This window comes from Danio rerio, chromosome 14 (assembly GCF_049306965.1).
Source record: "Danio rerio strain Tuebingen ecotype United States chromosome 14, GRCz12tu, whole genome shotgun sequence".
NCBI classification, from domain to species: Eukaryota; Metazoa; Chordata; class Actinopteri; order Cypriniformes; family Danionidae; genus Danio; species Danio rerio.
In genome coordinates, this window is record NC_133189.1 from 16923918 (window position 1) to 16943801 (window position 19884).

The 19884-nt window shown below is 34.4% G+C and overlaps 2 protein-coding genes across 4 annotated transcripts; one reads left to right on the forward strand and one right to left on the reverse strand.

Annotated features, from left to right (window-relative positions):
* Positions 1-432: 432 nt before the first annotated feature.
* Positions 433-18396, reverse strand: nsdhl (NAD(P) dependent 3-beta-hydroxysteroid dehydrogenase NSDHL). 3 transcript variants are annotated; one of them, XM_073921411.1, is made up of 11 exons: positions 18278-18396; positions 15422-15441; positions 12949-12992; positions 12738-12852; positions 12461-12511; positions 9968-10129; positions 9728-9874; positions 6954-7082; positions 6661-6803; positions 4601-4703; positions 433-1051 (listed from the first exon to the last, which is right to left on the reverse strand). In XM_073921411.1, exons 3-11 carry the CDS (start codon positions 12951-12953, stop codon positions 719-721), a joined length of 1188 nt encoding a protein of 395 aa, XP_073777512.1. In that variant the 5' UTR covers positions 12954-12992; positions 15422-15441; positions 18278-18396; the 3' UTR covers positions 433-718.
* cetn2 (centrin, EF-hand protein, 2) lies at positions 15829-19650 on the forward strand. The gene is made up of 5 exons (XM_001345030.7): positions 15829-15856; positions 16272-16430; positions 16624-16752; positions 17426-17563; positions 18679-19650. The coding sequence occupies exons 1-5, from the start codon at positions 15854-15856 to the stop codon at positions 18766-18768; spliced, it is 519 nt and encodes a 172-aa protein (XP_001345066.1). The 5' UTR covers positions 15829-15853; the 3' UTR covers positions 18769-19650.
* Positions 19651-19884: the final 234 nt, after the last annotated feature.

Here is a 19884-nt window from a genome sequence, read left to right on the forward strand (position 1 = left end):
TTAAATAATTGCAGCCTTAGTAAGCAGGAGAAGCTTCTTTTAAAACATTTAAAAATCCTACTGACCCCAAACTTTTGACACATTGTGTGCATAGATCACTTAAAATATGGTATACCTCATTTATTCGCCATGTTTGCTGTACTCTATTTGTATTAAAAAGTTTATATTAAATTTGTTCTCCCAGCATCTCTAAACTCATTTTTAACCATCAACTAATTTTAACGTACTATCTATGCTGGAACAGAAACCTCTAAGGTTTTGTTAAAAGAAAAAAGTTGACATTTATGTTATGTTTTGAGGATAAACAAAGTCACATGAGTTCGGTTGATGAAGGTGAGTAAATGAAGACACCATGTTCATTCTTCTTTGAGAACTATTAGAGGAATTAAAAAAGGGAAGATTAAGTATCTATGAAGAAAAACATGACAGTCATTTGCTTGATTCAAAATTTATACTGCCAAGTTTCCAAAAAAGTGAATACATAATAACTGTTACATAAAGTACATGAATTCTTCTGGACCAAAGTCAGAAAAGACATTACTCTTCTGTATTAAACATCATTGTTCATGTACACATCCTGTTGAAACAGTACATTTACAATAGGAATCATTAAGTGCTTTGTTAGTATAGCCTAGTAAACCCTGTTGATCCAACAGATCCTTCCTAGGCTCGTCTTGCAGTTCAGAAGAAGCAATGTCAGTCAAGCTTCACTGTGAAGTCATTCTCCGTTCCGCAGATGTGGGTAGCTCTCCACAGTGCGCACTACTGCTTCCTGTAAAGGCACCAGGGGCCGGTAACCCATGTCCTGCTTGGCACGAGCGCAGCTGTAGTAATGATGAGTGCCAGCAAGAGCTACTCGCATGGGGCTGAAGGTGGGTTTGAACTGAATCAGCGGTCGCAGTATGAGGGAAATAAACCACAGCAGCAGAGCTATCCCATAGACCAGCGCATAGGGCAGGTGGTATCGTGGAGCGCTGTAGCCCAGGCCAACCAGAATCTGAGACATGAAATCCCAGAATCGCACCGGCTCGTCATTGGTTATGTGGTAAGCCTGTTAGGACAACAACAATGGAATGGAATGTGGTGCAGATTTTGTGCTTTTACAATAATTATTATAAATCAGAATAAATTTTGCACTTAAAAGACACAGTGTGTAATTTTCACCTCTAGAGGGCGCATATTCACAACAAATAAAGGTGTAGTTTGATGACACCGTGACTATCATGGGCAGGGCTCGAGAATAAGGACTGCCAAATGGCCCGGGGCCAGCATGCGAGGCGCTCAGGAAAGTAGACAGTATAGTTACTCGCCCAATTGGGCCAGTGCTGCCTTGTCACCAAAGTTTAATTTGGCTGTGAGTCTGCGACTGATTGTCAAATGTGTGCAAAGAGGGTGCTTTTCACACCTAGACTTTTGTTTTGGAACCTGTCTATGTCCAGTTTGTGCAGTTCATTTGGCTTATGTGAATCCCGCAATTGCGGTTGGATTGTAGCGAGAAAGCAATATGATCCAATGAACTAACGAACCAGGCTATATGACAGTGTATTATAGTTGCTATATCACATTGAATTATGATTGTGTAATAGCCATATGCGGCTATATGAAAAGAGAAATATGAGTATGGCGGGATGTCATCATATCAGTAAATGTGCATTTCATGTGGAATACAAAAAGTGATAGCATGCTGAAATATTACAGAGTGCCGTTTATCCGTTAGGTAAATTGACAGAAATTTCTATCTGATAACTAATAATATTTTGTATTAGGTCTGTTCTATCACCTCGAAAGATTTTTTTTCCAAATTAAATTACATCACAATTGTAATTTTAATGTAATTTTAAATTGTCGGTTTATGCTGAAGTTATGTTTTGCTTTTGAAACATTTAAAATATGTGGCTAAAAAAAAGCTATTAAGTTTGTCTTTTTTTTGGTGGGGCCAGTGAAAATTTTGGCAGAAATAAAAAGTAAAAATCTGATCCGATCATGCCAGTAGAAAAAAACCTTAGCGTTGAACACTGATGGCAGTTGTAGTCTTCATTACATCCTATGCAAATTCTACAGAAATCTTGTTCATGGCTGAAGTATTGAAAATTTTATATCAAGACAGTATGAAGTAAGGCTGATTTATACTTTCGCCTGGCTCTGCAGCGTGAGCATCTGTTGAGTGCGCAAGCACAGCCGTGAACTGTGAAGGTTTATATACTTGAAGCGCTTATCATTGTACTATTATTTCTAATAGGGGACAACTCAGAGTAACTGTCATGAAAAAACAGTAGGAAAGAAGTCAGCGAGTTGCTAAATGAATGAATTTTACTATAAACAGTATAAAATGAATAGCTACTGGATAATATTGAAGGACACTTTTTAGAATGTTTGCTTTCAATACGGTTGTTTAAATGTGTAACTTGGGCTAAAACAACCTGTGCACAATATGCATTGTTTTTCCTCAAAAGCTAACCTAAAGGACTTCACATCAGGTAGTTGTTTTGGATTTCTAAAGGTGTTGCATGTACAAATTCGTCAGATTCTGCTCCAAGTCTTTCATCATCGGATGCGGAGCCGTGAACAAATTTACAAAAGATGTGCAAATCATGTCACATGCACCCAAAGTATATATATATATATATATATACACACATACAGTCTTCAGACTGAAAGCCATCAAAGTGAAACGAGACCACTGAAGAAACTTCTGATAAAAGACGAGCGTTATGGGAGACAAAAGCTGTAGAGCTTTTATTATTCTACATTTGACCACTTTGGGTTCTTCTGCTCGTGATCACATGAGAAAGCAGCAGCATTGTTTTATCATACCAAAAACGTAAAACACAAAACATATTAAAACATCTTTGGAGTTTCTCGGTATCTAAACAACCTCACTAGAAATGGAAGGTGTATGATATCATTAGCGTGGCGACACAGCACACTGCCTGTGTTACTAAATAAAATAGCTTATTTGGTTAGAATTTAACATTTTTCAAACATTCGGGATAAAGTACATATCTCAGCAAAACATTTACTGTAACACTGTTCTAAAGGTTTTTTAATATTTAAATGAAAAAATAATTTATATATTGTGCGGAAGTTTGCTATAATATTTAGTGTCAAACAAGTGTGAAACAGTTAATGATTGTCTGAAGTGACTGGAATTTTGTGAATGGTTCAGTGGATCATAAATGATTTGCCACAAATTACTCAAGAGTTTACAAAAGAATATTACTACTGATTTGAAAAATACATCCTCATAAAACATGCAAGAGTGTGTGAGTGTTTCCCAGTGTTGATTTGTGGCTCGAAGGGCATCCACTGCATAAAGCATTTGCTGGATAAGTTGGCAGTTCATTCTGCTGTGGCAACCCCTGATATTAATAAAGGGACTAAGCCGAAAAGAAAATGAATGAATGAATGTTCAAGAAACTGTGCGCGAACAGTCTGTCACACCTAATTTTCCCACAGAGTAAATGGTGCTGTCACGGCTGCTGCCAAAGTTACAGTGTATGATGTCATGATCTATTAACCACTGCTTAAAGGTACAATATAGTTCACCCAAAAATGAAAATTCTGTCATCATTTACTCATGCTCCACATATTCCAAACCTGTTTAAGTTTCTTTCTTCTGTTGAACACAAAGGAAGATACAGTATACTGATGATTTTTGGAAAAAAGCACACATTGACTTCCATAGTATTTTTTTTTTTTTGCTCCTACTTGTGTATTTTTTCCAAAATATACTTCATGTTGTGTTCAACAGAAGAAAGATATTCATAAAAGTTCAGAACCAACAGAGTGTGTGTAAATCTTACTTTTTGGGTGAACTATCCCTTTAGTGGATATAGCTACTGGGCTTCTGTGGTTACTTGCACAGTTCTCAATTCTTTCCCATGGAATATTAGTTGTGAAAAAAGTTTATATGGGTACAACATTTATGATGATGTAGCATGCTACTATCAGTTATTTGGCCAGCTAAAACGGGTTACACTACAAGATTACAATCATGCATTCGTATTAGTTAGACAGTTTAATTGAAGAATTTGTGCCCAACTAATCCTATAAAATGTACAAACATTTAAAGACAGTCGGATGCTCTATAATTTTAAACATCACACTAAAAATACTTTCTATTACATAGAGCATTTTCTCATTACTCATTATGCCTTGATAATGGATAAGGACGTGTTAAGAATCTGAATCAAAGCTGCATTTCTTAAATGACTGACAACCCTGTGGGAGCCTTATTTTTATAAATGCATTTTCCTGGAAATGGAAGCGCTGATCATTTGCACTTAAAAATAAGAACACAAAAGCAGTCACTGCTGAAATACATTTTCAAAGGGTATGCTTTTATACTTGTTTAGGTACTAATTTGTGCACTTAGGCTACTAATATGCAGCTTTAAGGTACTAATATGAACCTTTTAGGCCCAAAGGTGCAGGTTTTTAAAGATTTCTTTAAAAGAAAGGGTCTGTACCTTTATTTATAAGAGTGTGGCTTGTTTATACAGTACACACACACAAACACGTGGAACTAGATTTATGAATGCCCTTCTAGAAACATCTATTACTCATTCAGTCTCTCACATTCTCTCACACACATTCCTTACCTGACCACAGAGTGGAGAATCAGCCTTAAGGTGTTCTGCTGCTAAAATATGTCCATGAACTACATTCTCCACGTAAGTGAAGTCCACAAGATTAGATCCATCTCTTAAAATAAAGAGCAAAGCAGCATCAGTATGTGATTCATTTAAAAATCAAACCATGTCCAAAAGTTTAAGATCTGAAATCGGAGACTAATAATCTACTTTAATAAAGTAAAAATATGCTAACTAAAATTAAATAAACAGATTTTTGCACTGAGTCAGTGGTTAAATGAAAATAACCATTTAAAAAAAATAGCTTGAGAACATGATCGTCAATATTTTTTTTCTCCTTTTGCTATATTTATTTTTTACTCTTTTTTTTTTTTTTTTTTTAACTCTTATTACTTTAAATTAAATAAATAAAAGTAAATCCTCCCTTTACTAAACAGGACAGTTTGCCAGCATCATTATTGATAGATTATTAATAATATGTTCTTAAAAACCTTTAGTGAGGTTAAAAAAATACATGAAGGCATGGTTTGAACACTTTTCTGGAATTATTACAAGCCATTAAAACACAAAACTTCACTGGGTAAGACATCAAAGTGAGTGCATGATTCACATTTTCCAAAACACTGCATACTGTACACTATAGTGTGGGCAGTATGTCAAAACCTTTCCATCATAGTAAGCAGACGTTCCACCTCTGCATCATAGTCACTGTCACATGACAAATAAGCCAGAGGGCATAGTTATGATTTTTTTTCTTCTTTTGAACCCTGCTCACACTATAGGAGTTTTAGGCCTGTAACTAATGATTTACCAATGCTGAATATCTCATTTAAGAATCTTGTTTGAAGAATTTTAGCCTGTATGTGACATTAAAACAAGCTGCTTTTTAAGAAGACTTCAAGGAGTTTACACTTAGCTGATGATTGATTATAAGGTGTGTTTGGCATGCTGTCCCCGGAGAGATCCCCGAGTTCATAAGATCCTTCAGCCCAGTGCTCACCCCTGTTTGCAGGGCAAGAGGGGAGCTTGAGCTCAGGTAGATCCTAAAACCTACACTGCTGTGTACAGCTAATGAGCAATTAGGGATTGTTGTAAAGAGACAACTACTTAATAGGAGCACATCTATAGTGTCGATTTGGTTTAGTCAATTAACTTAAGTTGCATGTTTTTGGAAGGTGGGAGAAAACCGTAAAACCCACACGAGCAAGGGGAGAACATGTAAACTGCACAGAAATGTCAACTGGCTTGGTAAGGACTAGAACCATTGACGTTCTTGATGTGGGGCAACAGTGCAAACCACTGCCACTAACGTGCCGCCCATCTAGGAAAGGAGGAGGAGGAAGGGAGGAAGGGGGGGATTCATCAAAACTAAGATGACAACGGTATGGAACTTAGGTTATTTATGGAGACAGGAATTGTCTGATTGGTGAATCGAGGCAGTGGCGCAGTAGGTAGTGCTGTCGCCTCACAGCAAGAAGGTCGCTGGGTCGCTGGTTCGAACCTCGGCTCAGTTGGCGTTTCTGTGTGGAGTTTGCATGTTCTCCCTGCCTTTGCGTGGGTTTCCTCCGGGTGCTCTGGTTTCCCCCACAGTCCAAAGACATGCGGTACGGAATTGGGTAGGCTAAATTGTCCGTAGTGTATGAGTGTGTGTGAAAATTGTTTTTCCTACTATGGAAGTCAGTGGTTACTTGTCTCCAGCTTTCTTCAAAATATCTTCTTATGTTCAACAGATGAAAGAAACTTGTTCAGGTTTGGAACCTCTTGGGGATGAGTATGTAAGTAGTGACTACATTTTCATTTTTGGGTGAATTATACATTTACTTATTTGAGCAAGCTGCTGCTCTTTGCTGCTAATGTTTAATTTGAAACCATATTTATATTTAATTATACAGCATGTGATTTTTACCAATTTGTTCAGTGTGACTTTTCATATCAAAACGTTTGCTGACAGTGAAGCAAACTTTCAAAGTGACAGACTGCCACCTAGTGGATTAAACTAGCAGTGGCATTTCAATGGGGCGATAGAAAGACCTTCAAGAAGCTTTCCGCAAAATGTCAGTCTTGCTCACCCGATGATGAACTTCATCTTTCCTCTGCGGGCTGTATCTACCAGAATGGGCACTAACTGAGGGTCACGAGGGCCAAAAATGCCATGAGGACGAATAGCGACAGTAAGGAAACCCTTCTCTTTACTGCATGCCTCTAGCACCAACTGAACGGACAGATAACAAATCAAAATGTTAAATATTAGCACATCAAACAAACACAAATTTATTAAAATCTCAAGTGAATCAAATCAGTGGAGATCTATGATTTAAGAACAACATTATAGATTATAGGGAACTGTAATGGTCATTCCTACCTTCTCCTGTTTGATTTTCGTTTCTGTATAGTAATCAATTGGCTTTTTTGCATAAGGCAAATCTTCTTTTCCATTCTTGATGTCAGTTCCTTCAAACACCACACTAGCACTGCTGGTCAATATTAATTTCTGTAAAAAAATAGAAATAAAAAATAAAAATAAATAAATAAAAACATGAATGTCAATAACATAATTTTTAAAAAAATGTAAATAAACACTGTCAACCTCAATAGAAAAAAATCACTGTTAATCCCATGGTGGACACAGACAAAGGTCTAAATGAATCAATGCAAAAGAAATGCATGGGCACACTTTGGAATGCTGCTGAGTCTTACATTGCAGGGCCATTAAAGTGTCCATTTTTTATGAAGAAAGGGAGTTATATACACCACCTGAATTCAGATTTTTGGAAAACTATGACTTTTTTTGTAATTCTGAAAATTGTCACTTAAGTTACCATAGGCTACATTTATTCATTTCATTTTAAAAATAGCACAAAATAAAGTAATTATTTTAAATAAGAACAGAATTCTGATTAAATGTGTAATTCTAATTTAGGTCTAATTTATTCCAATTATGGAAAAGCTAAATTTTCATTTATAACCAAACTACCCAACTAATTTAACAAATAGATAAATAAAAATTGTGTGAACAACACTGTAAAATCTTATTACAAAAATATATTTATCCACCCATCTATGAATATATTTTACCAATTATTTTTTCTTACAGTAAAATGAAGTTCAACTGTCAGCAGCCATTCCTTCAACCTCTTCAGTGCCACATCCTCTTTAAGAAATCTTCCTAATATGCTGATTTGGTGCTCAATAAACATTTGCTGCCTAATATCTTTAAAGACAACTGTACAAGATTTTAGGGCTGGGCGATTTGGCCTAAAATTAAAATTGAATTAATTTTATTTGAACATTCATTCATTCATTCTGCATTTATTTTCTTTAAGGCTTAGTCCCTTTATTAATCCGGGGTCGCCACAGCGGAATGAACCGCCAACTTATCCAGCACGTTTTTACGCAGCAGATGCCCTTCCAGCATCAACCCATCTTTGGAAAACATCCACAGACACATACATAAACACACACACTCATACACTACTTACAATTTAGCCTAACCAATTCACCTGTACCGTGGTGCAAAGTAACACAATAGTAACAAACAGAGCAGGGTCGTGAGACTCCACATGGTAAGGTAAGTTATTGAAAAAAATGGACTTGGAAAAATTTGATTGATTATTGGTTCTGAAGGTCAATTTCAATTAATCGCCCAGCCCTACAAGATTTGATGTTCAATAAAATTGTTTAAATTCTTTTTTTACATTGCAACTCTCTAAAGTGTTACTTTAACATACAATGATGTAAAGTTAGTTAAGTGCATGCATTTTTGACAGAAAAAAAAAACATTTCTTTCTTTAAAAAAATTACTATTTTACTGACCTTTTTTTTTCGTAACGTCACAGTTCAACATATACAAAACAAGCAAACTGTGCAATGGACAGTACTTGGTATTAATTCAAATAACACAAATTTATGAAGTGTAACATGCTCCTGGATCAACAGAAGTGTTTATGTTTAATTAGGCTTACCATCAAGATTTAGTGCTTCTACATTATTGTAATACACCTATTATTTATTTTTGACTGTAGGAATAACCTACGGCTAGGTTAGGTTTAGGGTTTAGGGCAGGGATGTCAAACTTAGATCCTTGAAGGCCGCAGCCCTGCAGTTTAGTTCCAACCCTGCTCCAACACACTCACCTGTAGGTTTCAAACAAGCCTGAAGAACTCAAGTACTTTGTAATTAAAAAGTAAAAGTACGTAGAGTTTAGGGTTGCACAATACTGGGGAAAACGAGCATTGCAATGTTTTATTTTTCTCCAATACATATTGGGGTACTGAGTGTTATTCACTAGATGAAATGAATTCCTCTATATGGAAAGAATAGATAATTTTAGATGATTTTGCAAGGGAGTGCATCGAAATAAAATATAATAAACCAACTACAAGCATCGATACACACAGTAGAGCAAATACACCAATGAAATAAACAGTATTTTATGGTTTTCTGGGAGTCTGCAAATAATCAAATGTAAAATAACACTGTATTGACCTTATTCTGCGATGCAGAAGTGTGTTTGTTTTTGTGATTGTATTAGAACTTCCTACTCATTTCTCCTATAGGCAAATGAATTGGAATAATAAATGGCAGAAAACAATCAAATACTCGCTCTACAAACAAGCTTGTTCCTGACTATACATAAAAAGAAGAATAATATATTAAGAAAATATTAATATTTAAAACTTAATATTAATTTAAGTTGTTTTTAACTTCTAAATATCAATGGAAGTGAATGAGACCGGAAGTCTCGAGCCAAAAAAATTTCCAATGGATGTGCCCGGTGAAGAATAAGGTCAAGTCTTCATCGTATACTTAATTACAATTAATATTGAAGTTATAATCATTATACATTTTTGCTTTAAACTGGTTTAGATTGCTCAAAGTCACATGTCTTAAAAACACATGCAAACTAATTTTATGTTTAATAACTTTATGGTTAACCTTTGCAATGACTTCACAGGTAATATACGTTTTCAACTGTGGCTCCAACTAAAATACAGACTTGAGGTCGCAGATTCTGTGATGTGACTACTGCAGACGCACACATTGCAATATCAATGCTGAAACAATATACAGTGCAGCCCTAATACAAGTTCCATTTGATGTGTCTGCCAACACATGATTTTGATATGTAATACATGCCTGTACTCCTGCCTCATGGCAAGCCTGTATGACAGTCCGTGTCCCATCAATATTGACCCTCTGAAAGAGAGCGCCATCATCGCTTCCTGGTGCAGGTGAGGCACAATGAAACACTATAGAGACTTCTTTCAAAGCCATCACCAATGCCTGAAAAGCAAAGCCAAATATCAGGACAACGAGGTAAAAACAGTATAACAGTGTCAGCTTGATTCTGCCAGATCAATCTGAAACAATTCACACCTGTTTGTCACAGAGGTCCCCTTGGTAAAACGTCACTCCTGGAAGTTCATAGGCTTGTCTGATATCAAACACATTCACAGTGTATCCTCGGTGTACTAAGCGCTCCACAAGATGCCTGCCTAAAAATCCAGATCCTCCAATGACAGTACATCGCTTGCTGCTCTGCAAAGGAAAAATGTTTTTATTGTTACTTTTAGTTTTTGTTTTATTTAGGAAGATGTATTGGCTTTTGACATAAGTGTAATACTAAATATGCAAACAAATGCATTTGTAAAAGTACAACACAATTCACTACTTATAGCAAAAACAAATAATGAACATGAAGGAACAATGTTTGAACAGTCTGCAATGATTTGATACTGTGATCACCAGGGGCGGATTTAACCAATAAGCGAGGTAAGCAGCCGCTTAGGGCCCAAGGAAATCTGGGGGCCCTCAATAAATATCAAGAGTAGTGCTTCCCAAATTTTTTGGTGTGTGCACCCCTTTCTAATATTTGACATCTGTCAAGGACCCCTTATTAAACTTCATATTTTTAACTACAATAACTAAATACACATATTTTCTGTGTATGTGATTAAAATAAAAATAATAAAATATGTGAATTTAATGGACGAGCTTTTATGAAGTTGACAATTTTCACAGCATCAAGTACAAACAAACGTTCATCTGGCATGTTTTTTAACAGACATATCTTGTAAGTGGCTGTGTCTTGTTTTATAAGTGCCAGACCATATATGAGGGTTTAAGACTGCTATTAGCTAAAACCTCACCATAGACTACACATTGCGGATTTGGATTTTCTGCATCTCCAATCCATGTAAACCCGAAACCAATGTAACTGTCGCTATATTTGCGTTTCTTACTTAACATTTTTTTCACATTCTAGTGTAGGCCTTATTCTCTTCATCAGTACATCTCTGCTGGATTTCTCTGCTCCCGCCTGCACCTCATTCGTTCATTATCCTCTGAGTCCATATATTTAAGGCAGCTGCACATCTCCATAGAAAAGGCCGATGGAGATGGTTCATCCCTACTGTCACTTGACTCTTTTAAAGTGTCAGTTTTTAACCAGGTTTAAACCGCGAGATGAGGGAGTATACATTGGTTTTAAATTACAATTTGTAATGTGATTTCTCTCTCTCAGTGAATTTCTTTTCTCTAAAAAATATGACACGTAAAGTTTACTGAAGATAAATGCATAAAAATAAGAAATGATTTTACGCCATTACAAACATTCTTTCGCGCACTCCTGGTGGTCAGACTACGCACCCCAGTTTGGGTGAGTTATAAATACCTATAAACTAAATACAACATTTTTATCTACCATATTTTTTATGGTGAGAGTTAAACAAATACAATTTAAAAGTAATTAAATATTATTCATTCATTTTCTGCTTAGACCCTTTATTATTCCGGGGTTGCCACAGCGGAATAAAACTTTCCAGCACATTTTTTAAGCAGCGGATGCCCTTCCAGCTGCAACCCATCTCTGGGAAACATCCATACACACTCATTCACACTCACTACGTACAATTTATCTTACCCAATTCACCTATATCACATGTCTTTGGACTGTGGGGGAAACCGAAGCACTTCGAGAAAACCTACGCGAACGCAGGGAGATCATGCACACAGAAACGCCAACTGACCCAGCCAAGGCTCAAACCAGTGACCTTCTTGCTGTGAGGCAACAACACTACCTACTGCGCCACTGTGTCGCCATCTAATTAAATATTATTTAGTATAAAATAAAATATAATTTTATTATAATGTATTGTCATGTAATACTAATAAGAATATTACCAAATAAAAAGATCCATCATGAAGCAGTCCAGCTGTCAAATTTATAATAAATATATATATATATATATATATATATATATATATATATATATATATATATATATATATAATTATTATTATTATTTTATTTTATTGTAGTTTAATTAATTTTAAGAAAATGGATCACTTAAAATGAAGAGATTGCATTCATTTAAGATGTCTAGAAAGATGATTGAATGAAATAAAAAATAGTAGAAAGTAGAAAGGATGCATTTCAGGGCTTTGCCCCAATGGCTGGAATTGCTTAGGGCCCCAAAATCACTAAATCCACCACTGGTGCTCACCATATAAATACATCATATGCAAAACTTAATTTACAGATGTATGCATTTTTTGTAAACTATATATCAGACCTTTTAAATCCATGTATTGCTCAAATGAACAATTTATACAGATTAAATGTTTTACTGTCATCAATGATCAATTTATAATGTATTTCTAAGTTAAAAGCCCCAATTTATTTAGTAATCGTTAATGCTTTCAAACATTATGTTGTCATAATATTCATATAAAAATGTATTGGTTTTGCAGCTGAAATCTTGCCACCATATTTTATTACACAACACTGTTCTAAGGTGCACCGTTGAAATATGATAGACATGCAAAAGTTAATGGTAAAAAGCGTAAATCAGGCGTAAAAGTACTCACTGGTCTGATACGAGTTGCCATGTGTGCTTCTTCCAGCTCCCGACAGCAAGTCTATAGATCAGTTAAGAACATTCATCTGTTTAATTTCCATTCTTCAAAAGCATTCGTGTTGACCTTTTACTACTGAACATTTACTACTATCTCCGGATAACTTACAGTCTTAATAAAAATGCTCAGAACCGTTAACACCTACTTTTAAGAGCTAATTTTGCTCCTGCTCAATATACGAGAAATTACTTTTTCTAATTTTTGTAAAAAGAATTTAAGCAACACTCACCTGAAAAACTTGGACAAGAGTTACAGCTTTATTGATACTGGGCGAAAGACGAATATCCTCATGGTCAGAGAGCGGAGAAACGTCTGATTGGCCGAGCAAACTCTCAGCAATCAATCTGACAAGCAAGTTTAACCAATAAAATGAAAGCTACGTCAAAGAGTGCCACCGCACGGTCCAATCAGCAAAAACAATTTTAATATAGTCAACCAACCCCATGACAGCTTCTTCAGCCCATAGACTGCTTCAGCCACATCCCTACAGGAGATTTTTTTGCAGTTTATATTAGTGGCATGGCATTTAATATATAAACACAGCTTCACTCCCCATAGGCATTATATCTGGAATAACCATGATATTTGTTATAAAAATAAATCTATATTTTTTCCTAATTGGTTCAAGAATAGTATATAATAGTTTCCCAACTTTTAAAAAATAATGATCATTTACTTTCTCATTCTGAGATCATAAGTAAATACTGTATTCCTATAACCCCACGAGAGTTTGCCATAGTCATGGACGCAATTCCCAGTGGAGCTACTCTGCCTTTAAAAACAATTCTCTTGATTCTGTTCTCCCCTTTTACTTCATTAATTAATGCTTGTCAAACAGTGATTGGAAAAATTTGTTTCACGCTGAACCCTTCTCTCAGAAATAGAAAGATTCAGCTTCTTTTTCAGAATGAAATAATCTCTATTTCCCATGTCATATTCACTGGAATATTCTATTTCATGATATTTCTTGGAAGACTGTTGTGGTCTTTACCCAACAAGTTTTAATTACAAATAAGGTAAAGAGGTTTCCTTCAAAATGCTACATCCAGTTTATCCAGTAAATGTTTATATAAAACATGCTTCCTAAGAAGGATGCCTTTTGTTCCTTTTGTGAAATAATAGATGAATCTGTCGATCATCTTTTTCAGGATTTGCCCATGTTTTGATTTTTTGGAATGATTTTGGTTTATTTATGTGTCTCTCTTTTAGATATTTTTTTTCTATGTCAAACAAGGATGTTTAATTTGGTACTTATCATGTTGATGAAGTAAAAAATTTATATTTTCTAATTAATTTATTTATTTTACTAGCAATTTTTTATAAATAAATTCAAATTTTTGTCTGTGAAGCCCATTCTTCTTATTTTTAGTAAAGTTTTGAAATATTATTTGAATACAATCTTTACCTCAAGCAATGTTAAAGTTTTAAAATCAATAACACTATGTGACCCCTGGCATAATGTTTTGTTTCTCTTTTTGTTTTGTTCAGTTGTCTATTTTTTGTTGTTATAGGATTTAAACCTTTTCTGTATATTTTTTTACACTTGTTGAACGTTCCAATAAAAAAGGTGTAAGATTCCAGATGTAATAGGAAGATAATAATTGTATTATAGTGAGTTAGTGTAATTTGCTTGTCAATTACATTATGAGTTAATAAAACAGAAATAATTATAAAGATTTAAACATTTTCATACACACAGACAAAATACAAAAAGCTTACTACTCAATTATGTTATAAGACGGAAATTAGAAGAGTGGTATTGTGCTATTCTAAATTCATAATCAGCTTTCTGTACACAGAAACAGAATTACCAGTAACCAATCAGAAGTCATGGTGATAAAACATTGATGTGGGGAACTTGAATGAGGTAAAAAAAAAAAAAAAATGTAATGCAATTACAACAGTTAGAAATGGAAACAGATAGACGTATAGTACACAATGCAAACAACAAGAGATATGGCACAATTTTAAAGAAATATAGTAATGTAAAAGCAAAAGAAAAATAATGAGAAAGAAAAAGAAACAATAAAAAATAATAGTAAATAAAAAAAAAATAAAAGAGGGCACATGAAAAAATAACACAAATTAATGCAGTATATTAAATAAAGCACGTTTTATAAGTTTTAATTGCTTTCTTGTTATAAGACTTTATAATGGTTTTCAAGTATATTTTCAGTTCTTGTTTAAAAAATACAAAATTTGCTTTACATTGAGTACATTTTTATTTATGTATAAAAAAAATTCCAATAAATAATATGAGGTTTATACAAAAGTTTTAATTAAGAAATTGTTTTTCTTTAATGTAAAACCCCAACATTATATGTCTACAGCTTAAAGAAAAAACACCAAAAACCTCTGGTGCGATTAGAAAATTTGCCTCAGACCAGAAAGATTTAACAAAGGGACATTCCCAAAACAAGTGAGCAACAGACTCAGAAGTCTCACAGAAAGAGCAAGAGACGTCAATGTCATTTTTGGATTTCTGTAAAAATTGTTACAATTATTACAAAAAACCTGGATAAAATCTGTGAATCATTTTAAAATATATTTCTTTCTTTTTATTTGTTAAAAACAATTTTGGGGAAGTGACCAAATAAACGACCGTTTATTACCATCAAAAAGCTTGTTCCATTAAGAAATAGAAGAGAAATGAGGTAAAACTTTTTTGCAAATATGTAAAATTGGTGATTGATATAAAAAAAAGCCCTAAACTCTCTTCTAATATTTGTTTTTTTTTTTGGATTTTTCTAATCTAATTTAAATTTCAAAGCCCCTTTATTATTTGCTTATTTTTTCATTTATTTTTAGCAATTTATTTATAAAGCTTTTAATTTTTATTATTGAGATGCATAATATGTTAGTCCTATTTTGTTACTCAACCTTAAGACAATATGTAATATAGTATGTACTTACCATTTTGTTTGTATGTTCAGCTGGAAACAAACAAACAAAAAAGTTTATGGTAATAATAAAATCTTTAGAACAGAAACCCCTTATTAATGCATTAATTTTCAGAACATTTTTTTTTTAAGAAAAGGTACAATCATTATTGTAATTTTATACGAATCTTACTATGGCGAATAGACCTGAATTCGGGCTGTGCAGGAGATGCGTTCTGTTCTGAAGTGCTTAGCTACGTAGTCTAGTTATTATACATGAGCAATTTCACCCTGCGGTGTGTAGCTCTGGTTATGTGGAAGATTACTCCCGCCCACCGACTCCTTTCAGCCAATCAGATTGCCATCCCGGCAGAACGTCGCAGTACGTAATTAATATTCATACAACAAACCTTCCCCATAGTATGGTTATCATCATTCTCCACTTGCAGGTCTTCTCTCGGTTAAGATGGTGAGTCACGACGAATGCAACTATGCCGCAATCTGTGTGATTTGTGTTTGTACATTTTTGTATTGGCGTCGCCCCTTTTTAGCGAAGGTTTCACATCAATAGAAATATATATTTTTCCTTCCTCGTCATATACAGAAACCGTATGTGTGGCTTATTATTATCTTCCCATCGACAAACAATTCTGTGAAAAACTGCATGGCTAATTAAATGCTACGTTAATCTTGGTTAAAAGCATTGTCATTGTCATTTTTAACAAACAAGCTTATTATTTTAAGAAGAAGAATCCTCATATTCACGGCATCTCTTTTGTATTTATAACATATACTCTGTATTGTACATTCCACACTAACACTGTTCTCAGGTTTGTCTTATTTATTCATTTTTTTCATTATTTTTCTACTCTATTCATACATAGGCCACTAGTCCCAAAAGACCCTCACTGGGGGCTGTGGCCCCACGTAAAAAAGCCAGTCCAAAATCTGAACTGACAGAAGAGCAAAAGCAGGAAATCCGTGAGGCGTTCGAGCTCTTTGACACTGATGGCTCTGGTTATATTGAGGTGAAGGAGTTAAAGGTAAGATATAATGCCACAAACACACTCTAAAATCCCTCTGATCTCCTCTTAAACTTTAAAATGGTTTCAAATGAAACAAATATGGAAATTTAAGTTTTTTTAATGGTACCCTCACACTCTTGGACTACTGTCCCTTGTATAAATAAGCATAAATAAAAGCCTTTTGTGTAAATAATGAGTTATTTTGCTGCAGGTGGCCATGAGAGCACTGGGCTTCGAGCCTAAAAAGGAGGAGATCAAGAAAATGATTGCAGAGGTTGATAAAGAGGCTACGGGAAAGATCTCTTTCACTGACTTTCTGTCAGTGATGACCCAAAAAATGGTAAGAATGAACTAGAGAATGTTTTTTTATATGGTTAGTCAAATATTTTAGCCCTCCTTTTTCTCTTTTTCTAATATTTCCCAAATTATGTTTAACAGAGCAAGGAATTATTTACAGTATTTCTTTTAATATTTTTGCTTATCAAGAAAGTCTTATTTTATTTCAGCTAGAGTAAAAGCAGTTTTTAATTTTATTAAAACCATTTTAAAGTCATTATTATTAGCCCCCTTAATCCTTGTGCACTGTTTTTACTACCCTTTTGTCATATTAGAGATGAAAATACCCACTGAATTAAACTGCTGTAAAAATGCATGCGATATATTTATTTCCCCCCCCCATAAATCTGTTAATCAACCTCAAGTCCTGATCAAAACTACTATTGTTTAGAAAATTACAGGATTTGAACTCTTTAATTGCCAAGGTTACAAATAACGTGACTGATTTAGTGAAAAAAAAACACAAAATTCTTTTTATTTTAATATAAAAAGTAGTTGGTGGTCTAGATTTTTAATATTCTTTTATCAGTCTTCTTTTTCAATCTTCTTTCTGTCAAACAGAAAATGGATATAAAAATATACAGGGGGCTAATAATTCTGACTTCAACTGTATATAAGGAAATATGTTAATTGCAGGCAGATTGAAACAAAATGATTTTTACTGTCCAAATCTTTAGGCTGAAAAAGACTCTAAAGAAGAAATTCTTAAGGCTTTTCGGTTGTTTGATGATGATGAGACTGGAAAAATATCTTTCCGGAATCTAAAGCGAGTGGCGAAGGAACTCGGGGAGAACCTCACAGACGAGGAGTTACAGGTAACAGAAATCATCACATACGCAAATTTCTAACCAGTCAATCACATGGCAGCAACTCTGCATTTAGGCATGTAGACATGATCACGGCGACCTGCTGCAGTTTAAACCAAGCATCAGGATGGAAAAGAAAGGTGATTTAAGTGACTTTGAACATGGCATGATTGCTGGTGCCAGACGGGCTGGTCTGAGTATTTCAGATACTGCTGATCTGCTGGGATTTTTATGCACAACCATTTCTAGGGTTAACAGAGAATGGTCTGAAAAAGAGAAAATATCCAGTGAGTGGCAGTTCTGTGGGCGCAAATGCCTTGTGGATGCCAGTGGTTAGAGGAGAATAACCAAACTGGTTTGAGCTGATAGAAAGGCAACAGTAACTCAATCACTTGTTACAACTAAGGTATGCAGAAGAGCATTTCTGAATGCACAACCGTCAGACACTCCTGTTAGCTAAGAACAGGAAACAAGCTACAATTCGCACAGGCTCACCAAAATCGGACAATAGAAGATTGAAAAAAAACTTTGCCTGGTCTGATAAGTCTCGATTTCTGCTGCGACATTTGGATGGTAGGGTCAGAATTTTATGTTAACAGCATAAAAAGCATGGATCCATCCTACCTTGTATCAACGGTTCAGGCTGGTGGTGGTGGAGTAATGCTGTGGGAGATATTTTCTTGGCACACTTTAAACCCATTAGTACCCAAAGCCACAGCCTACCTGAGTATTGTTGCTGACCAAGTCTTTCCCTTTATGATCACAGTGTTCCCAATTTCTGATGGCTACTTCCAGCAAGATTTCATTAAGCGCATCTCAATCTAATAGAGCACCTTTGGAATGTGGTGGAACAGGAAATTCGCAAAATGCATGTGCAGCCAACAAATCTGCAGCAACTGTGTGATGCTATCATGTCAAAATGGACCAAAAATCTGTGAGGAATATTTCCAGTACCTTGTTGAATCTATGCCATGAAGGATTAAGGCATTTCTCAAGGCAAAGGGGGTCCAACCAAGTACTAGTAAGGTGTGCCTAATAAAGTGGTCGGTGAGTGTATCTTAGAAATCAGTGAGCTTGAAAACTGATTTTTTTTTTTTTTTTTTTACGTGCGTGGCTGTCTGTAGGAAATGATTGATGAAGCAGACAGAGATGGCGATGGGGAAGTAAACCAGCAGGAATTTCTTCGCATCATGAAGAAAACAAGTTTGTACTGAATGTTATCTGAAGCACATTAACTTCTATGTAAACATCATTTTTACTTATGATTTCACACGTTTGTGCACAGTACCATTCCAAAAACCTTGATGCCTGTTGAACCCAGTGGTCATTTCAGATCTGCGTGGGTTTGCCAAATAGCAACACGTCAGCTGTTTACACTATATATTCTCAAATATTATCAGTAAAGATAAAAAGTAGCATATAAACAGAGGTTGTATTGATGAAGTCATTTATTGATGCTTTATGTGGATAAATCTTACCCAGATAGAATTTTTTTGTGGGGTCATGTTTCAAAATAAATTAAATAATTATAAAATACTTTTCTATAAAAGCTTATTTGTTGATCAGATTAATAACTATCCCAAAACACTTTTTAAAAAATGCATTTCAGAATTACTACTAAAACTCTATATACAGATGAAGACTGTAATGAAGTTATTACCCTCCTGTGAAATTTTTGTTGTAGTTGTTTTTTAACAGAGCAAGGACATTTTTCACAGTATTTATCATTATATTTTTCTTCTGGAGGAGGTCTTATTTCTTTTGGTTTGGCTAGAATAGATTTTTTTTTTTATTTAAAATGTTTACGGTCAACATTATTAGCGCCCTTAAGAAATATTTTTATTGATTAGCTACTGAACAAACCATTGCTGTCCAATGACTTCCCTAATTAACCAAGCAAAGCCTTTAAACGGCAACTTAAGCTAAATACTATTAACTTGTTAAAACCTAGTAAAATATTATATTTTGTCGTCATAGCAAAAACAAAAGAAATTAGTTACTAAAACTATTATGTTTAAAAACGTGTTTATATGTTGTAAAAATGAATAAAATGTTTAACAAAAAGTAAAAAAATTAGAAAATTGAATAGACATTTCACAGATGGGTTAATTCTTTTGTCTTCAACTATATATATATATATATATATATATATATATATATATATATATATATATATATATATATAAACACACACACACACATATATATATATATGTGTGTGTGTGTGTGTTTATATACACACACATACACACACACATATATATATATACATATATATATATATATATACATACATATATATATATATATATATATATATATATATATAT